General features: G+C 37.5%; 1 protein-coding gene across 2 annotated transcripts in view; it reads left to right on the forward strand.

The window, feature by feature from the left end:
- ADGRL3 (adhesion G protein-coupled receptor L3) overlaps positions 1 to 22,575 on the forward strand; it is a 988,077-nt gene that overhangs the window by 897,896 nt on the left and 67,606 nt on the right. Inside the window, exon 27 of one of the 2 annotated variants that reach the window (XM_055139579.1) lies at positions 11,856 to 11,944. The exons of the other annotated variant lie outside the window; for it this stretch is intronic. Coding sequence (XP_054995554.1) covers positions 11,856 to 11,929 — 74 coding nt within the window. The 3' untranslated portion in view covers positions 11,930 to 11,944. Of the gene's footprint in view, positions 1 to 11,855; positions 11,945 to 22,575 lie in introns of those variants that run through there. 2 annotated transcript variants of the gene reach the window in all.

Below are 22,575 nucleotides of genomic sequence, written 5' to 3' on the forward strand. Positions count from 1 at the left end.
ATTGAGTGGTCATTCTGTTCAGTCTCTAGTCTACTTTCAGCATGCATCTCCCTTCCCACACAGGATCTCCAATCACATATTGAAGGAACTTGGTGTTCCCTTCTCTAGCTGGCATGACTTTCCCCCAGTGTGTGAGGCCAGCTTCCATGCTATGGAGCCAACCTTCTGGCCATCATACCTGATATGATAGTAAAATAGTTTAAGACCAAAAATATTGGGATGCCTTAGAGGAAGTTGGGAGTAAGAGAGGTAGCCTTGAGAAATAGTGTTTCTATGACTGGGGAAAGTTCTGGCCTGGCTCAGGACCAGTCAAGTCTGATCTGAGCACCTCTGCAGGGCAGAACCCCTGGCGTTGGGTCAGCCCTGTGACGCAGCTCTCAAGACTCTCTCCTGAAGTCCACATGTTCTGCTGGGCACTGGAACTGGTCCCTACCCCACCCCCCCACGCTCTCATTAGCCAGAAAGACGAATTTCTTTTTGCAGAAAAGGAAAGTCAGTCCAGGAATATTATCTACTCTAGAGAAAAATTGTTTCAAGAGAAAGTGACATGATAAAGCAAAATACTGTTTATTGGAAGAAATTGACTTGGGAAAAATGTGAGGGGAGAGGTAGAAGAGATGTGTGTTCAAGAAAGAAGAAGTGGAAAAAGTGAATAAAAAGAAGCCTAGAATGGGGACTGGAGCCATAGCACAGGGGTCTGGCGTTTTGCCTTGCACGTGGCTGACCTGGGTTCAGTTCCTAACATCCCATATGGTCCCCTGAGCACAGCCAGGAGTAATTCCTGAGTGCAAAGCCAGGAGTAACCCCTGTGCATCACCAGATGTGACCCAAAGGGAAAAAAAAAAAAAGCTTAGAATGGCTTTTGGGAGAAGGTTCTACAAAATTTCTCCAAACTATCTTGCCCTGCCATTGTCTGAATACTTAGCAGCTAATCGGGAATTGTCACAGGTGTTGCCCTCTTGAGGATCCTTTTATATTCTTCTCAGTACCCTTAGATGGGCTGGAGCAATAGCACAGCGGTTGGGCATTCGCCTTTCACATGGCTAACCGGAGTTTGATTCCTCCGCCCCTCTCGGAGAGCCCGGCAAGCTACTGAGAGTATCGAGCGCGTGCGTCAGAGCCTGGCAAGCTACCCATGGCGTATTGGATATGCCATATTGGATATGCCAAAAACAGTAACAGTAGGTCTCTCAATGAGAGATGTTACTGGTGCCCACTTGAACAAATCAATGAGCAACGGGATGACAGTGACAGTGACCTTTAGGTGCTCTAGTAGCTTCTCCTTTTCTGAAGAGCCTGCCCTTCACTCAGCTCAGTTTCTTGCAAAGGGTGGTGCCTGAGTTTCTCCATCTCCAAGGAGCTCAAGATTTTCAGTTCAAATGAATGTGCTCTTCATGCCTTTGGACTACTTCAGGATTAGGCAACTTTATTTTAAGTTTTATTACTTCTTAAAAAATTCATTACCAGGGACCCCCTATCCATCAGCCTACAACAAAAGGAAACATCTCGTATAGAAATCTATTTCTCATCAAAGAGTGATTCACACATTTTTCCTTTTAAAAAAGTGTTCTTTCAAATGACACCCCTCAGTAAGTAGGGTCTACCTTTGTAAGATCCTTTTCCCCCCTTCTTTTATATCTCTCTGTTTTTTCATGTTCAGATGAATTCTTTTAAGCACTCAACTGACCTGATATTCCATAGCTCAAATCCCAAATTTGGTAAATCCCCAGGGCTTCTCCACTAAGCTAAAGGAAATGCTAATTTAGGTGAATGAGTCTTTACCATCTGAAATTTTGTTATAATTAGTTTCAGAAGACCAGATGCATGTTATGTCTATTTCTATTTCTTTCATCATCTATGACAGGGAAATGAATCATTAGACTTTTAATGTCTGAATTAAATGCCAGCAGTGGCCAGTTGTTAATCTTTAGCTACTTAAATATTCTGAATTCTGACTGGTTAATCCATTTTACATTTTACTATTAGATAGCAGAAACGGGCTACTAATGAAACAAGAGATTTTAGAAAAGGTGCAGTGCTGTGAGAAGTCTGTCTAACATTAAATGGTAACAGAATCCGAAATCTTGCTTTTGTGATTAAGATTGAAATATAGAATGTCACCACATGACTCCTCTAGATTGACAGGGACTGTGGTTGGAATAGGAACGGTGAAAGATTAACAATTTAAAACAATTATGTTACAAATGAAAATTAGGAAAAGACTTGTTCAGCCTTAGGAAATGGTTATGCTAATACGATAATGACTAAATTATGATCAGGAGCAGATAGGATGTTGTTTTGATCACACCTGAATGCATTTTTCTCTCTTAACATTGAAAAAAAAGAAAAAGACAAGTCCAATTCGTTGCTCAGGGGATTGGCAGGGGGTGCGCCTCAAGTTACAGCAAGAGGGGCTGAGATCACCGATCCCCCCCGGTAGTGGAAGCGTAGCTGCTCCCACCATGCTGGACTCAGTGACGCAGTCTGGCTCAGATTCAGCACTTCGTGGGCCTTGGGTTGTCAGGGATCAAGTCTGAGGTCTCTATGATGTAGAATATCTTCTCACCCTTTGACCTATCTTCCCTGGCCCTGTCTAATTTGTGAAGCAACACAAATTTCACTTAAACACAGTATATAATTTTACTTTCATCTGGATGTATGCATATATATTTTTCTTTTTTTGAGGTGAAGGCTGGGTATTTGGGCCACAACTGGTTGTGTTCAGGGCTTATGCCTGGCTCTGTGCTCAAGAGCCAATCCTGGCAGGAATTTGGGGAACCATATGTCATACCCATGTTTGAACGGGGGCTGGCCATATGCAATGCAAAGGTCCTAATCTCTGTGCTATCTCTATGTCCCTATAGTATGTATTCTGAAAAGAAAAACATATTTGTTTTCAGTTTATAAACGAATAAGTTATTTTTTAGAAGTATATTTATTTGTATCCATGCATCTTCATCCTGTTAAGTCTTTATTTCAGAAAGTCTTCCACATAATACACAGGTACTTCTATGTTATCATAGACTTAACATTAGATTAAGTCCATTAAAAAAAAAACAACTCTAGAAGTAGAGAGATAACTTACTGGGCTGGGAATATTACTGAACTTAGGGGTTGCCCCAGGAGCCACTTCCAGCACAGAGCTTGGCATTGTCTCTGAGCATCACTGTGGGTATGACCACAAAGCAAAACAAAAAACCAAACAAAATAAAATAAAACTTTACAAGCTATCATTTCCTCTTCTAAAGCTTCGTTCAATTTCCTTTTTCTTTAAACCTATTTTTTATTTTTAAATGTAACCGTAGGTGTCTGGCATATTTCAAGACTAAAAACTATATGCCAAGCGATTTGTTAGGGTTTGGGTATGGGAAGTAGTGTGGGTTTCAGGCACGTGGTTTGTGCTATGCAGTCAAAGTGCGTTCCACATGGTGACATGATAGCCTGTCTGCCATGTCAGGTCAGAGTTAAAGGTTATTTTTTTTTCCCTAAAAATAGTTACTCATGTGCACATTTTTAGGATTGCTTTTTCTTTTCCCTTTTACCCACAAATTTATTTTCTCTGATGCATAACTTTTCAGAAGCTTCATTGTAGAAAAAAAGGGAGAGCAGTTGGAGCTTGCAGGCACAATGTTCAGTCTTTCTGTTACTGAATCCAAGAAAGTTATTGGGGCAAGGAAAAGGGTTTCTATTGAGGCGAATGCAACCCAAGAAGATGAACTCAGTGATAAACACCTGCAGAACACCACACCCTCAGCCGGGATTGGTGGTTGATAACAGGGAAATCTGGGACAATGAAATAATGAGCAACAGAAAGAGGCCCAGTGATGTGGCTTTCAAAATGCTGTCAGTGGTTTAATGACGGAGGTCGACTTTTGGGAAAAGCTCTGAAATAAACGCAGTCATCTCTCTCAAAAGGAACTGGTAATTGTTTTTTTGCCTGTCTGTGACGGATCCTGGGTTGATATTAAGCACATGAAGAAATCACTGCTAAAACAGATTCAAAACAGAGCACAGGAGCCGGAGATGTTATACACAGGATAGGGTGGTTGCCTTGCATATAGCTACCCCGGTTTGATCCCTAGCATACCTTATAGAGCCCTGGGCATGACCCGGAGTAATTCCTAAGCACAGAGCCTGGAGTAACTCCAGCACACATCTGGGTGAGGCCGCTAAGCAAAAACAAACAAATAAAAATAAACAGTGTAGGTCAAGGGAGCACAAGATTACAGGAAGTTTAAATGTCAACTAGCAACAAGTCTTACAATGGAGACGTTACTGATGTCCGCTCAGGAAAATTGATGAACAGTGGGATGACAGTGCTACAGGGCTATGCTTGACCACTTACACAGGGACTGGACAAGGTTTGTGTTATCATCTGTATGGTTCATAATCTTCTTCCCCATTTGTCTTCCTAAGGGTACATCTTGGCAATTAAATTTATTTATCCAATGTCCAGATATTGAGCCCTCCTGATAGTCATCTTGATGTCGGTGGGCCCCACGGGTGACTTACATGAAGCAGGGAAGAGAAAGACGGTCACTTTCTCCTCAGCCGCCTCTACCACCCAGGACCCAGAGTTACTGGGTTCTTGTCGCGCTTGCAGAAAAGAATTTCAGGAGCAGACAAGCAGTGAAGTTAACAGATTTTATTTACAGGTTTCTGAGGGAAGGAGGAAGGGATAAGTGGGAGAGAGAATAGTAAGAATAACACACTCAAGAGAGAACGCAGGCATCTACAAGGGTGGAGAGAGAGCTCTACACACATCCTAGCACTGGACACGAAAGCATGAAAGTACACATCTCAAGGGGGGAGATGCAGGCGACACATGTGCTCGGGCACCACATGTGCTCGGCCATGTGGGCGCAAGCAGCACATGGGCTCATGCAGCATATGAGCTCACTTCCTTTGTTCAAGGTGGCCTTTATAGGGATTCTTCAACCTGCCCCCACATGGGGGCTTCTTCCCAGGTAAAAGTCCATTGCTAAGGAGGTTACCAGGGAGGTTGGGAGTGGTGATGGTCTTCTTTAGGCTGGATCACATTTTAATCAGATTAAGTGGAGGTTGAGGGAATTGAGAGGTTGGGTTCTTGTCTCCTGGTAGATTAAGGGAGAGGTTGAGGAACTTCATGGGGAGGGGTTCAACCTCCTCAGGGTCTGCTGAAGGTCTTATCAAGTCTGTTCTCTGTATCCACAGGGTGGGTCAGTCTCAGGATTGTCCTTCCCGGAGACTTTATTAATCTAAGTTTCATTGCCAAGGGCCTTTCCCTACGTACCTGCCTACATCAATCTGAAGGATTCTTTATTTTTATTTGAATAATAAAATAAAGTACTCGACTTAAAGCACTTAGCCATTTACCATAAATTGGATTATTTTGCTTTGCAGTTGCTTTATTAGTCAGCAGGCTCTGAAAGAGTTTTTTTTAATTATTGATACTATAGATAAGAAGTCTTTAATAGCAATAAAAATATTAGAATTTCAGAAGTAGCTGTGGTTTGAAGTGCTACACAAATTATTATTACTCTTATGACCAAAATATAGGGATCAATGATCAGACACAGAGGAGAATCACATCATCATGTTTAAGGATAAAATCTCATATTTTGTGGAAGTTAGAAAGAAAGCAGGCAACAAAAATCTATTTGCAAACGAATAGAAAAATGGAAAAGGAGAGGTTGCTATTAAAGCCTGTGATTTATAGGTCTGCCAGAAGGGACCCTAAGAATCACTATTTCAGTGAAATTATTTGAAAAGTTGATCAGAGATGCGCAATGTAGGGGGCAAGGGAAAAGTAGAATAAAATTGATAGAATCCTTCATCTCTCCATGCTCAGCACATAATTTAAAGGCTTAGGACAAGTATAATTGATTTTATTTTAGGTCCATGACATATAAAAACTTTCACTGTCATGAATCTACATTAAAACTCACCAGCATTCACAGTTGGATTAGCCAAGTTTAGTTTGTTCGATATGAATGTATATCGATTATAGCATTCTTCTAATCATTGCAAAAAAGGAAAAGCAAACTTAGAAAATGTCCTGGACCTTGGAGCTTATGTTTACAAGTCCAGTTTTATTTTAAGCATGGCCCCTCAAAATTGCTTCTGTCTTGAAAGAGAAGATTAGAGGGTCAAATAAAGAAATACTTCATAAAAATGCATATAAAAATTCTAATTACAAAAATAGCAAGAGAGTTAAAAATTATAACCAGGGGCCGGAGTGATAGCACAGCAGGTAGGGTGTTTGCCTTGCACGTGACCGACTCGGGTTCGATTCCCAGCATCCCATAAGGTCCCTCGAGCACTGCCAGGAGTAATTCCTGAGTGCATGAGCCAGGAATAAGCCCTGTGCTTCGCCGGGTGTGACCCAAAAAGCAAAAAAAAAAAAAAAAAATTATAGCCAGATAATTTTGCACATATGGGCAGTGCAGTCCATGTGTCAGTAGAATGCACTTCATATGTATTGACACATCACAAAATATTTCAAAATTGAAAACACTTAATTTTGTGGGATATTTGAGCATTGGACAAATCACTTAAAGAATGGAGTACAAGGCCTTCTTTGTCATGTACAGTCTTTTATTGATAGTAAATTCATTAGTTCACTAAGACTGTTGGAAGGCTAATAAGCAATCAGGAAAATGTTTAACACTATTGTTTTTGAAGTTTTACTGGGCTCTTGTAAGTAGCTAGAGAAACAATCTATGAATGCAGCGTGTGCCAGATGACTAAATGAGATACAAACATATCTTAAATCTAAGACTCTGAACCCATCGATCATAATGCTTTCATGAAAATTTGAAGAAGCAATTCAGTATTTTAAATGCAGTCTAGTAATGCTTAGATACATCTGACCATCATGAAATGTTGAACAGGAGCAATTTATTCACGGTGGCATGGAAACATCCCTGAAGTGAGACCAGCAGACCATGTTTCCTTTCTTCAGCTTCACGGAACTGTGCCACACCCCCCCCCAAAAAAAAAAATGGATCCCACATTGAGAATGGAAGGGAAAATGGGAGGAGGAAGAGGCTGCAGAGAGAACGGCAGATGTGAATTTTGGATAATTTTTTATTCAATTCAGTTGCATTTTGCTGTATTACTCTAAAAAAAACCCTCAAAGAATAGAGATACAGAAACAGTAATTTTCCCTTCAGAGTTCCTTGCAATCTTGAGATTCATGTAGTGAAAGGCAGGTTATTAAGAGAAAAACAAAGAGTTTATTAGGTTGTATGCCTTTTTCACACATGGGAGCGACCCAGGAAAAAAAACAAGTAACCCCATGGTGAGAAAGAAAAAGGCAAGAAAGATGTATATTTCTCAATTATGAGGAGATTACCAGAAAAAACTTGATTAACAAAAATAAGGTTTGCTAAGAGGATTTAGGTAGATTTCTTCTTAACCACTAAATTTTTCTTGCCATTTATATCTGTGTATTATCCTCTCCAAGGGCAGAGTCAGAAACATACTTACAAGTGGAGATTGCTTTATTGATGTAGATTTCCATTTTAAAAGGTGGTTTTCCTTGTTTGCCCATTTTCTGTTTCTTCTGTTCACAAAATAAATAACTTAAAATAACCTTTGCCTCATAATACATATCCTTTTCCCTTTGATTCTGCAATACATATAATGGTATGTATTTTAAAGATGTAATTAGGTTTACTTTTTAGGGTACCTAAGATTTGTGTTCATAAAAGTTTCATCTAATTAAAAAAATAGCAATCATAATTCAAAAGAAAAACAACTCTTTGTTTCAGTGTCTCCGAAAGCTGGTGATGATACAGCCTTCTGGGAACTTATGAGATAAAGAGACCAAGCAAAAATAACTTTGAGCACAACTGGGGGGAGTGAGGCTTTCTGCTTGTGACTTTATTTTTTTAATTTTATTTTATTATATTGAGTCACCATGAGAAAAAAAAATACAAGGCTTTCAGGTTTAAGTCTCAGTCATATAATGATTGAACCCTCATCCCTTCACCAGTGCACATGTTCCACCACCAAGAACCCCAATATACCCCCCCTCCCACCAGCCCCCACCTAAATAGCTAATGATCTTCATTTTATTCTCTGTACTTTGAATGCATTCAATATTTCAATAGAGAACTCACTATTATTGTTTGGAATTTTCCCCCAACAATCAGGCCTGCTGAAGAGGCTTCATTTAATAATTTCTTTTCATTGCCGAGAATGAAGATCCTGAGTTTTGGATTTCTGATATCTTAGTTCAGTTCACAGTCTAGATGCATGTCTGTAAGAAGCCGCTCTGGGTGCCAAAATGGGTTAGAAGACCTCCTGGATCATAGTCTGTATGCGCAGAGGGTCTCTGCTTGTGACTTTGAAGAGGTAGATTTTCAGGACCAGTTAGTTTCCTGTGAAAGGATATCAAATATATTTGGGCACCCATGGGTTAAATTAACATAAATTTGTGCTCAATCAATAGTAAGTTTTAATTGAATTTTGCAATAGTTTTCTATCAAGTTTTTGTTGATGAGCCTGGAAAATGAACCTAGGAAAATGTTTGATACATTTAAAAATATAATAAAATTGTTGTATATCATATTTAAAATAGTTTGTTTTCTCTTATAAGGGTAGATCAGTGCTCAGTATATCAAGATCTAGGTCTATGAAGTATCTCAGATTTATTTTTATAGAATTCTCCCTTAATCCTGACAATTTTCTAATAGAACAATTTTAAAATAAGAAATTCTGAGAGAATTGGTCAATGGTTATTCCTAAAAGATCAATGCATTATGTACATTTTATACTTTCGTAAATAAGTCACATTCTAAAATAAAATGAATGTGATGTGTAGGAATTCTTCTTAATAATTTGTACTTCAAAATACTGTAAATTTTGATTATTTAAAAATTTATGCCTATAAATTTGTTCATATTGTAATATTCTTATGATAATTTTTCTATAAATTACTCAAATTAAATTATTCTTAGTCTTCTTTAAATCTGTTTTCTGAAATCTATCACTTACTATTCTACAAATATTTTTATAAAATTATTACATGCTAGTACTGAAATTTTTTTATTAACTATAATCTCCATCAAGAGCTAATCTGTGTCTTTTGACATGGTGGTCAAAATAATGTCAAAATATTATGCTCAAAGTAATATGTCAGTAATTAAGATGTTACATAACTGAATTTATTTTAATTTGACATAGATGCTAATGGATCATTTTCAATAAATTAAATGGTGTAAGTTTTTTCAATTAACAAATATGTAATTATTGCTAATTTTGACCCCTTTGTCTAATCAGAAGAATAAAGCATGAAGACTAAAGTTTGGAGCAGAGTTTATCTTGCATGTGCCACGCCCAGTTAAATCCTTGGATCACCGCATCTGGTCTCTGGAGCACTGCTAGGGAGAATACTGAACACAGAGCCAGAAGTAAGCCCCGTGCCCACTGGAAGTGCCCATCCCCCAAAGTATATTTGTTATGTTTTGCAATAAAGATGCATTTACTATGCCTTTAGTCAATCATTTCTTATTCATCTTCTACAAATGAAACTTGCAGAATATAATATGCAATTGCTTCTGCTCAAACTATACACAAATTCTTTCACAATAAGATATCATGCATTTATATGTTTATGGAAGGAATTGATAGGTATACTAGAAGAACCTGCTGATAAAACTTTTAAAACATTATCTTTAAAAGAGGTGATAATACATTAGGTTGGATTCCAGTTCTGAATATGTGCTTATCTTCTGAATAGAGATTTTCGTATTATTGCTGTTCTTCCCTCATATCCAGTAATTTGGCTACTTTATTTCAATAATCTATCCACTTATTTAAAATTTTTTGTGGCTTATGTGCCTAATTTATAGAGACACGTGAATTCAATTTTTAAAAAGCAAGAAGCAATTTTATTTTTGCCCAGTTTTTAAAATATTTTTGTTATAATAAATCTCTAGTTCTGACTCGTTAAACATTGGAAAGGCACCATCTTTTTTAAAAAAATATTGATTATCCATGAGATATAGTTACAAGATTTCATGCTTGTGTTACAATCACACAATGATCAAACACCGATCCTCTACCCATGTACATTCCCCACCACCAATATCCCTGGTATACCCCCTCTTTCCCACCTTCCCCTTGCCTTAATGGCAGACAATATTCCCCATAGTCTCTCTCTACTTTTGGCCATTATGGTTTGCAATACAGATGCTGAGAGGTTATCATGCTTGGTCCATTATCTACTTTCAGCACACATCTCCCATGTCGACTGATTCTTCCAGCCATCATTATCTTAGTGATCCCTTCTCTAGTCCAGCTGCCTTCTCCCTTCTGTTCATGAGGCAAGCTTCCAACTATGGAGCTGTCTTTATAACCCTTCTGTGTACTGTCCTTGAGTGTCAGCCTCATGTGATGTTATTTTATACTCCACAAATGACTGCAGTCCTTCTATGTCTATCTCTCTCTTTCTGACTCATTTCACTTAGAATGATGTTTTCCATGTCTATCCATTTATAAGCAAATTTCATGACTTCATCTCTCTTAACAGCTGCATAGTATTCCATTGTGTAGACGTACCAAAGTTTCTTTAACCAGTCATTTGTTCTAGGACACTTGAATTGTTTCCAGATTTTGACTATTGTGAACAGTGCTGCAATGAACATATAGGCACAGATGTCATTTCTACTGTGCTTTTCTGCATCCTCAGGATATATTCCAGATGTGGTATTGCAGAGTCATATGGAAGCTCTACCAGTCGACATTTCCACCAACAGTGAAAGAGCGTCCCTTTTCCCCCCACATCCACGCCAGCACATGTTGCTTTTGTTCTTTTGAATGTGTGCCAGTCTCTGTGGTGTGAGATGATATCTCGTTGTTGTTTTGATTTGCATCTCCCTGATGACTAGTGATGTGGAGCGGAAAGGCACTATCTATTCCTAGCCACTTTTACTTATTAATACCAATCCAGATATAAAATTGAACTTTAGACTCCATTTCCATCACATCTCCTGATCTCTGCTAAGAGCAGACTGGATTTATGACTCTCAGAGCTTGATGCGAACATTGAGCAGTATAGTTAGACTCTGGGATACATTCTCCTCTTCTCTCCTCCAGGTCCAAGTTCTTGCCAGAAAATGGGGCTAAAACTTAGGGGAGACAATCTCTCATTTTTTAGATGGTAAATGAAACCGCTTCCTCTTTTGCTATCGAGTTTCTTAGCATAGATCGAATTGACTGAATAATGTCTCTCCCTAAAATATTCCCAAGCCCCAATTCTGGTACCTGTGATTGTGAGCAGACTTAGAAATAAGTGTGTGTAATAAATCTAAGCAACTCGATGAGATCATCCTTTATTTACAACGGTTTCTAGGTCCAATGATGAATGTCCTTGTAAAAGAAATACAAGGAGAAAACACTGAGATGCATATGGAGAGGAATATTTAGGTGAAGGTGGAGATTGCAGTTTGAATTTCTATCTACTGGTCAAGGAACACCAAAAAATTGTGGATAATCATCAGGAACTAGGAACGAAATATTCCAAGAAGACTCAAGAAAGAACCAACATTTCAGACACATTGATAATAGAACTTCAAGACTTAAAAATAAAAGATAAAAATCTTTAATTTAAACCTCAGGGTTTGTGGCCATTTTGCAGTCTCAAGAAATTAGTACAGGACTCAGAGAGAAAGTAGGGAGTTTGCCTTCAATTCGGCCAACCCGGGTTTCAATCCCTGGCACCCCATATAGTTACCCGAGCCCTGCCAGGAGTAATCCCTGTTCATAGCGCCAGGTGTAGACCCTTAGTACTGCCGAATGTGGCCCCAAACCAAAAACAAAAAGAAAAAAGTGAATACATATTTATTCTTGGTTCTTCTCTGTGTCAGATTTGAAATGCTTGCTATATTGGCTTGAATTTGTGGAGTTCTTAAAAGAATTCTATGGAGTCCTTCCAATGTAAACTCCCACAAGTGGAAGGTAAGTCTTAAGTTTAACTGTCCATCTTCCTCAAACCCTTGGAGCAGGCTGTATTTTGACAAGTTTGTGCTGCTTGTCATTCTTTTGCCTTGATGTCAGTCTCATATACGGTAACATGGCTCAGACATTCTCCTGTGTTATCCTGATCTCTCAGAGATTCACGCATGTTTAACATATTAAATGCAAAAGAATTTTGCTCTAATATTTTGCTTTTCTGCTCTCTTCATCCCACTCAGAGTGTTCTAGTCCCTCACCAATAGCCAACTTTAGAAGTGTGTGCCAACCTACCATTCTTTAAAATTTCTTGTGAGGAGCAGAGGGGGAAGTTTCACAACAGTCATGCTTAGGGGTTGCTCCTGGCCATGCTTGGGGAAGCATCTGGGGTTCTGAGGACTGTACCCAGGTTGATTGCATGTATAGCGTGTGCCCTGCCCACTGTACTAACATTCCAGTCCTTACCAGTCCCTTTTTCTTATAAGAGATCCATTTCTAAGACAACTCTATGATTTCAAGCTTTTTTAGAAGAAGTTTTTGGAAGAGGTGCATAATAATTTAATTCTATAAACGCAGAGATCTAAATAAAAAATCATTGTCTTTATTTCTTAAACTACACATTGACTTCTTTTTCAATGTGCACTACATTTTCAAAATCCTTTTTCATAAATTGGAGAAGATGATCAACTTATAGGTTGGCAATAGAGGTGAGGTTGGTTATCCAACTCTGTAACTAATTCAGGAGTAGCACTGGAATCAGATAATATTTGTTCTCAATTGTTAATCATCTTTTGAAAAAAATGTGGTTACTAAGCATGTTTTGTCTTAAAATTAGAACCTAAGTTACTGATTCTTATACAATAAGTGACATTTTACTCAACACCCATTACATATTATTTAAAATTTTTAATTTTAAGCAGATTTGTGTAACTTGTATGATATGGTTTCATATACATACTGTTCCAATTCCACACTCGTCACCACAGTGCTCCCATTCTTCCAAGCTCTCTGCTCTTCTCTAATCTCCACCACCATGGTAAGTTTAGTTTATAGAATAATTCTCATTCTTTATTGCCTTTGAATATTAATACTTTGTCAAATGAGCGGTACATTTTCTTTACACGAAGCTCTACTGTTAACTACTGTCATGCTTAAGTAATTGAGTATTTAATATGCCATTTAGAAATATTTTACTTTCCTATTTGTTTTCTGTCCAGTTAAATTTTTATTACTTTTAAAAGTGAGAAGTAGACAAAAATTAGAGAACTCTTACTCTCATAATTTTAAAAGTCATAATTAAGAGTTAAATTAAGTTTAACTCTTAATTTTAAGAGTTAAATGGAGGAAATCATTACTAGGAATGAGAGGTTGTGACCAGCTTTAAAAGTTGGATATCTACTTGAGATTGTGATATTCTTTGACAAATTCATTTTAGCAAATCTCCTTGATCTCAATAATTTTTACAAAATGATGGGTCTTTGTAGTTTCTCATTTTCAATTTGGAGGCCAACACCTGGTGGCATTTCCGTAATATCAGTGGAAATACTCTGAATATGTGGTATTCATGGAATTTGAGTCCTTCATATGTCATATCTGAATCAGTGTTTACAGTTTAAAATTCATATGTTTAAATAAAGGTGGACAGGTATGTAACTGTTTCATAAAAATCATTTCCTGTAGTTGTGTCTACAAGTGAACAAGATGTTCTTTAGACTTTTTCTAAGAAATTTTCTTGTTGTTACACTTAAATTGCAGATAAACGTATCACATAGATTTTTTTTAAAAGTTACATGTAGGCAAATATTCTTATCTATGGTTTTCATTTTTGGCTCGTAAAATATATATTGCAAAATGTTTACTGTAAATGGGAAAGTATTATAGCATTAATGTATTCCTACAGCTGGAGATCTATAAATCCCTAAGGTCATCAACATTCCAGAATCTACCCATATATCTACACACATGAACTTTATTATTTGCTCTTGTATATATTTGCAATGCCCTTTAGCATTTCATTGCCACCAGGTAATCTTTTCTGAATCACCAGGGTCCTAATTAAACCCATTTTACTTTTACCATAATAAATCTTCTATTTTATAACAACTGCTAAAGAATCTATTCATTTGATGGTTCCTGACCAGAGATAGCTTTCAATTCTACGTTCAATATGAGGGAAGTACAGCTCTCTAGATACTACTTCTTATTATTTAAGAATCTACATAAAATCATTTTGCCATGGTCAAATATATATGAAACTTATATTCTATGTTCAAAGTAATAAACTGGATAAACTTGGTATTAAATGGAAAAGCACTTCCAATATTATATAAAATGCATCATTTAATTTTCAAATGTTTTATCTGTCTAGTCTAGTTTCTAATTAGTGAGAACATGCTGAAAAAGGTGAAAATATTAATGAGACATTCATAGGTGTTTAATAGAATAAGGTCAAATGCTATTATACACATATATATGCACATAGTTTTGCGTATGATATGGGGAAAATTCTCATTATGCAAGATAATTAAGTGTCACTTGTCATAAAATTTTCCAGAAATTATAGATGGCACAGACTCATAGGAAACTGATTATCTGATCTTTCCCTTTTCTGTCATTCATTCCCTTTTGCTTATAGGTGAATATATTCGCTCAGCTATTAAGTCATTCTAATTATAAGAAAAATAATACCGAGATGGCAATTTTACAAGAATTTTAAGCTAAAAGCTCACTCTGTAAACATATGGAAAGCACAGGATAAATTTGATGAGGGGGAGAAATTGGTTAAGAGGATTTATACAGATCAGTTTACTCCCTTATTCTGCAATTATTGAAAAAGAGTTCATATATTTTTTTCTTTAAAAAGTACATTTTTTATTTAGTGAAATCATTGAATTGGACAATAAAATTAATTTTAGTAACAGATTTATGAATTTTACTTCTCCTTATTTTATATTTTAATTTTTGTTTTTTGTGAAATTTTGTATAGCTGAGGTACATTACTTTTTTTGGTATAATATAATGAAACCAATGCTGATACTCTATATTAGCACATGTTTGATCCAAAATTACTAATAGTTTACATTATTCTCAGATGGGTCTATAATTTTTGCTACATTAATTGAAGATATCTGATATCAAAGATCTGCTATCAAGCAGAGATGTACCTGGTTTGTTATGTAAGACTTCAACTGCTTATCAAAGTAGCAACCTGGCTTTAAACAACCTTTAACAATACCCTAGGGACGCTTAACATAAAGTTCATAGCTAAATTATATGTAATATCATAAGCATGTATCATTCGATGCATTAGTATATTTTTGTGATTTGGAGAATGGATGCAAACTATTTACTATTATTAGATTTAAGAATATAATGGCCTATAAGCCCTCCAATTTTAAGATATCCTGGAACTTCAACTTTCTTTTTATAACTAGAGGAAAATAATTAGCATCATTCCATTGAAGATGTTTACTGAGTAAACAAATTGTCCTGTTTACTAACTGATTGAGGCAATACATTATTTTGACTGTTAAAATTCACTAGCACAATTGGCTTTGACTAAAACGATTTCCACTTTATTTCCAAATCATTCAGCTCATTCCAAGTAACATTCATGAAAGCTGTAGATATCATTCACACAATCTAATAATTTCATTTAATAAGCTCCCTTAGCCTACCTCTAATCAAAAATAGCATGACATTTACATCGCTTTAGGGTGTGTAATAGAGCTGAGTTCTTCCTGCTTCAGTTTCAGTTTTTGATATGATACCAAAGTGAATGTAGACAAATTTACCTTAGGAGATTTGGGAAGAAGTGCCTTTTTTTTTTTTTTTTTTTTTTTTTTAGGAGTGGGCCGTCACGCCCAGAAGTGCTCAGGGTTTCCTGCTGGCTCTGCACTCAGAGATCGCTCCAGGGGCTAATATGCGGGGTGCTTGGGATAAAAACCAGGACTGCTGCACCCTTCATGCTGTACTATAGCCTCTGGCCCTAACAAACAAATTAAGAACCGACTCAGGTCCCCGGAGCTGAGTGGGGCTCACGGACACACGCTTTACAGGCCGGAGTTTCCCAGAGAGCATTGCTCTTCCCGGCCATGCAGTGAACTCACTGGTCCTGCCAGCTGCGAATTGCTGGCACTGGTCCCCATCCCCTGTCCACACTGTGGGGGGTCTTCCTCCACCCTTCCCCCCAAAGAACCCGTTCTTTTAGTTCCTAGACACCCTCACCTACTTAGAAAGTATCTAATTAAAATAATATTTATATTTAAACCATCGTGGTCTCCGGACATGATTTCTTGTCTGTTTGTTTGTCGCTGGCAGTCGCGGGGCTTCACTCTGAGCTTGTTTTCAGGGCTCATTGGTGGGGCTCCCGGGACTTTATATGGTGATGAGGATTGGGGACTGTGCGCAAGGCAACTGTGCTTTTGGCCTGGGAGAAAACTTCCTGAAAGGGATTAGTCAGGCTATGTGCAACAGTCGGCCTTGCAGGCTATTCCAGTCTCTTCTGGGGAGGAGATCCTGGAAGGGGGCTGCTCTCCAGAGCTTTGGCGAGGAGGGGCATATCCGAGGCCTGCGGTCTATGACTTGAAATAGAATCTTTGGTCATTAGTGCATGAGAACAACAAAGGGAGTGAAGAGGTCTGGCCAGAAAATGTGGAAGCGAGAACATCTAACTGGGTTTGGTGCCCCTACAGGGATTGTTCTACTTTCTCCAAGTTTATTAGAGCAAAGGATTTGTGATTGATTTTGGTGAACCAGATCTAAGCTCATGCTATGAGGGATTTTGCTGCGCGTGTCCATTAGGGATTTTAGGAGGGACAATGCCTTACCGTGTGCTTTGCATCCCCTGAGTCTAGGAACGAGTCCACCATGGAGTGACTAAACATTCGAAGGAATGTCAGGAGGCTTTCAAGAGTGAATCACTCGGAAGCCCAGAAAGTCACTATCAGGAGAAAAACGTCCAATTTAAAAATTAGCTAAATACACCAAAGGTTCCTACTTTTTACCTATTTATGCTGCCCAGAAAGAGCTCAGAACAGTATGGGAGAAGCGAAAAGCTGCTTGCTTTCGGAAAGGCAGAGCTAGTAATCCCAAGAAACACACCGCACTGGCCTGGTTTACCCGCCCTGAGCGTCTAGCTGGAAAGAGACTGAAGTGACTTCAACATTGGAAAGCTTGGAGTAGCTTACAGTGATATTTGAATTACTGAACTAAGATGATATATGTGATTTCAAGGGACTGTTTTGTAAACTATTCCTAATTATGTGTAGAACAAATATTTTTCTTTAAATCCTCAGAAATTACCTCAGCTTCATTGAGGAAGGCAGTCTCTATTGAAGAAAGTTTAAGGGACAAAGAATGAGCCCACCCTCCCCCCCAGATTTTTTGAAGTCTAATGTCTTCCTACATACCCTTTACGTTATGTTTCTTGAATAAATACAAACAATTTATGTTCACATTAAAAACGGATTATTTGAAACATCTATTTACTTATTTCATAAATTAAGGCACTGATATTTACACAGTTGTACATAATAGTTTCAGGCATACAGTGTTCAAACACCAATTCCCCACCTCTGTCACCTTCCCTTCACTAATGACTTCAGGTTCCCTCCAATTCTAAGCCTGCCTCCTTGTCAGTCCATTTTGTTGTTTGGTTATTGTATATTTTGGTTCTCTGGCTTACAGTGTTGCTGGCTTTGTGCTTTAGATGCACACACATACACTCAATGCTCTACCACCAATATGCGTGATGTCCTTGACCTTGCCCTGTTACTTTTGTTTCCCCCCTCCACTTCTCTTCCAAATTATTATTTTTTAACGAAACATGCATTTTTTTTTCAGTGCCAGAGATAAATAGGTTGCAAAAATCTACCAGTGCTTTGTTTTCCGCGGGAACATTTGTCTCTATCATTTCCACCATTAAAATGATTAAATCATGCATGCTCCATGTTGAGTGTTTGCACGACATGATTTTAGGTTATAATACAATTCCTTTAGAAACTAATTTTCAGAAGTTCTTGGCTACCACTTTAGTTATGAACAGTTTGTCATCCAGGGTCAACATTCATAACTCCACACTCTTCTGCCTCGCCGTGCACCCAACATTTCCCATCAGAGATGAAAAATCTGACTGTTAGAGACAGACTGTCTGGGAATCATGGAGCGAAATTGCTTTTTAAATGAATTCAGCTAAATCACATTTAATATCAGATTTTAGTGACTTTCTTTTGTCTGTTTATCAGTTCTTTCAATTCCCAAATCACTCTTTCATTAATTGTTGTTCTTTAGTGACTCATTTTCTATCAGGTTTTTCCCTTGGAGAACTGTTTTACCCTGTGTGGCAGAAAGACATTCTGAAGTTCTACAATTACTAAGTATTATATAGCCCAATATCATTTAAGTATGTTACCTTGATGATGGTGACGTCATGCAGGTGCTTGGCCTGCAAGGAACTAATACAATTTCACTTATTTCATTTTAATGGGTCCCCCTGGCTTTGAGGCTATAAACTAAAATACCATTGCAGTCTCCTCCAGCCATCTCAAACTTAATTATTCCACTCCAGGAAGCTGTCTGATAGTCCTGCAGAGACCTGTTTTTGCACCAAAATGCAATTCCTTATTGTGTGACCAAATTAGCTTTGTTTCATGTCTTTTTTAAAAAATTTATTTACAAACAGCAAGGAAAAGCACTCAACTTGATAGGTGATTACCACAAATTTTATTTCAAGAATTTAGATTGGATATTTTTCCCCCTATGTAATCACGATGACTTTTTAAATACTCTTCCAAATACTGGGCATTGTGGGTAATGTGGTGTAAATTGCAAGAATAGCTGACTCAAACCTTTTCCCCTACTAAGTTTTGCTATTATTTATTAAGTTTCAGAGCTTAAATGACACATCTTATATGCCCATCTCTACCAATATCTTTTTTGCTGCTTTGAGCAAATTTGGTTTTCTAAACTAAACCCTCTTAAGTGATTTTGCAGAAAGCAGAATAAGATAGAGACACATTTTTAGAGAAAAAAGCAGAAGAATCAGGCATCTACCAGTATTGTTATTTGCCACGGTTATCTAAGAAAATGAAAATAGATAGCAATACTTGTGAGCAGTGAAACTGAAAGAAAATTTAGGATATTTTCACAAGCTGAACAGTAATGAAGAAATATTCTCTTATATATATATAGTTAAAAGAGATGGTTAAATTGAGAGCCTCAAAAGGGAAGTATGTGGGCTCAAGTAATCTTTTTATTTTACGGCATCTGATGGTGGACTTATTTCTTGATTTGTTCTCAGATTGTTTAAAAATCAAGGGAAGGTCTATGCCGTACTGTGTGTCCTACTAATATCATTTTCTTTAGATTGCTAGTGTATTTGGCTTTAAAAACAAATGGTATCATGATCTAGAGAAGATTGACAGAGACAGATTGTTTTATTATGTGTGCAAATAGTTTTTAATTTTGTATTTTTCAGCCAAATACTCTTATCTGTGCAATAAATTAAATGCATGAGAATTAATATGCCCAATTAAATAGGTGAAACAATAAGGTTAACTGAAGAGAAAGCACCCCCACTCCTTCCAACATGGGCTTTATGGACATTTAATTCCCTCTGTGGATGGGATGTTTACTTATCTGGACCAGAACTTCACACAAAGCCAGAATTAGATTTTCTTCATTTTGAGCTTGCAATCCTACTTTATTTAACAACTGTGGAATTGAGAAAGAAAAACATGCAGGGACAGACAATATTTGGAAAACGGGCCCGAATGAAGCTGAATTCTGCTTGTTTATTTTGAGTTTGGGAGAATGTGGAAAAGAAGATTGAATTTACACACACAAAACCCACACAAACACTTTTTGCTAAAACTCATTTTGGTTTATCTTCCCTGAACAAACTGAACAATATTTAGTGAAGCTCTGTCTTAGTCCCAGTAACCACCTTTAAATTATAGACTGGTCAGAGGAGGATTGGTGAACACATCAAAGGATGACAAGTCCTGCAGACGGAGCCGACTAATGCAGGTTTCACATCACCTTTTGTCTCAAAATGAAAGGTTCCCCCTGAAACGAGTTATGAGACTTCACAGGCACACCGACAAAGGCATTCAGTATGTTATTTGCCTTTTCCTAGAGATGAGCAAAAACTAATATTAACATTATATGGAGAAATGTCTATTTAAATAGCATACCACAGATCTAAATAAAAGATTTTATGATTGAAAGGTAATATAGCAAAACAGAAGCCTATATAATATTACCACATACCTGAAGGATATTACTTCCTACTCAGAAGAAAATAACAGGTTAACACAAGGCAACAGTTCTGAAAAATCTTTGAAAAGTTTAGAAAGTCTCTAAAAAAAGTAATGCATTTCTTTGTTTACCATCCTTGTCAAGATTCAATATTAAGTTGAACATTTTATTAAAATAACTTTATTTTATGAGGGCTGATGTCTTTAACAAATAGAAATTAATGGATTTTTAGAGTTTTGTGATTAGAATTTTGGTTTTCTCTGTGTCCACCAAGTAAGGACTTTTAGGGAGAGTGAATAAAAAACCTAAAATTGAAAGTTCTGAAGAAATGTTTGAAAAATTCTAATATTTTGCAGCCTTTAAAAAAAATAAATAAAGTACAACACTGCAAATAGGCAGCTGGCCCTGGTCTTTTCCAAGGGGGTAGAAAGGTCGTAAATTTGAAACATTAGCTTCAGAGTTAATCTTACCTTGTGTCTTATCTTACAGAACTTCTGATCCCTTTCTCATTTGAATTGAATACAAAGGGCATCAACCTAAAAGCAAACCAAAACAATGCGGAAAAAGACCACACTACCCTTTACTTATCAGAGTAGCACTGAACAAGATTATCTCTAACATTTCAGCATCAAGTGATGATAAACCTTTCTCTATCTTGGTGGTAATATTACCAGTATACAGTGATGGAGAGGGGGGGTGGGAGAAAAATTAACAAGAGGAAATGGATCCCACAGCATCAGGAAGCATAATTATGGAGGTATGGTTTAGAACAAGCGATTTGAAATCCAAAAAAGGGTGATAGTTTGGAGCTTGGATGAAACCAAGAGCAAGTAAGATGTGACTGGGTTTTGATGACTCATTAATGAAGCACCAATCTATTGGCTGAGCATTCATTACTCAAGGTCCTTAAGAGATACATGTGAATGTGCTCTGACTTTAAGGAATTTAATATCATGTGGAAGAGAAAACATTTAAGACAAGTAACATTAGACATCTTAATTCTAATTCATAATTATAAAAAGTCTGTATAAATCAAGAAGTATCATGAGTAATGATGCTCTGTTTACCCAATCTGGAAATAACTTCACTCCTTCACTTTCTCTGAAACATAACCCTTTTATTCAGGAGGTATTATCTTGATTATGTCTCTGTGATTTAATCTCATCTCTATCAGAGTTCAGTTTTTCACAGATTCAAGAATTTGGTTAGCTTTGGGATAGTGCACCTGGGGTAGGACTTGCTCTGACTTGTAAAATCAGTGGCCCCATGGTTGAATGTTAAATTAAAGGCTAAAGACAGATCATTTTATGAAGCGTGCTTTCTTTACTATGACAGAAAGGAAGGGTAATGTTTTTGCTCCTTGGTTTCAAGAGAGAGGAAGTTTCTGCTTTCCTGATTCATACAAGGAAACACTTCATGAGTGGCAAGACGGTTCAATGGTCTGAGAGGTTGGGTCTTGCTTTTCTCTCTTTTTTCTTTTCTTTTCTATGTTTTCTTACGTATGTTGGAGGAAAGGATTTGTCTCATGGTTCCCTGAGCACAGCCCCGAGAGATCTTGGGAATGAGCACTGATCAATGTGGCTTCCAAACAGAACCACAACCAGAGTAAAAACACATCTTTCCTAAAAGTCACCTCACATTCTCTAGAGAGAAGATATTCTCGTAACATTAGGATTTCTAACAGCTTAGGATAACCTATAGGACCTCTCTAAGTGTTAGATACAAGTTTTATCCATCAGCAGTGCAGGGGAGAAAACAATAAAACTGGACCCTTTTTTTCCCCTCCCAATTTTGGACCACACATGGCAGTGCTCAGGGCTACTCTTAGTTCGTTGCTCAGAGGTCAGTCCTAGTGGGGCTAGGTTGGGGGCATTCAGGGATCAGGGTCAAACCCTGGCTTCCTTCATGTCAATCATATGCCATGGAGTTATCTTCTTGACCCCATTCTTATGGTACTTGCCTGGGTCTCAAAATAAAATCAATTAGAGCCGATTATCAGTAGAAACATTTGCATATTCACATTAAAATCTAATGGAATTTTTACCAAGGATATGGGACTCCTCAGAAACACATCTCAGTGTTAGCATTTTTGAGGGGAGCAGACTTCGCACTGCTCAAAGGCTACTCCAGGCTCAGTGCTGGGGTTCTTCCCAGGGATACTTGGGAGATTACACAAGTTGGGGGTCATATTCAGCCTTTCCAGCTATCCCTGCAGCCCTCCAACAGACGAATGTTCAATAATTGGTTTGATGAAGAGTGCATAGCTGTATAGAAATATTATGCCAGAGAAGATAAGGTAAATACAGTGAACCGAGAGGAATATAACAAGGTTTGTTTGTTCAGATTCTTCTTGGTATATGAGTTTGGAGATAAGGA

This window comes from Sorex araneus, chromosome 5, assembly GCF_027595985.1.
Source record: "Sorex araneus isolate mSorAra2 chromosome 5, mSorAra2.pri, whole genome shotgun sequence".
In the NCBI taxonomy this organism is placed as follows: Eukaryota; Metazoa; Chordata; class Mammalia; order Eulipotyphla; family Soricidae; genus Sorex; species Sorex araneus.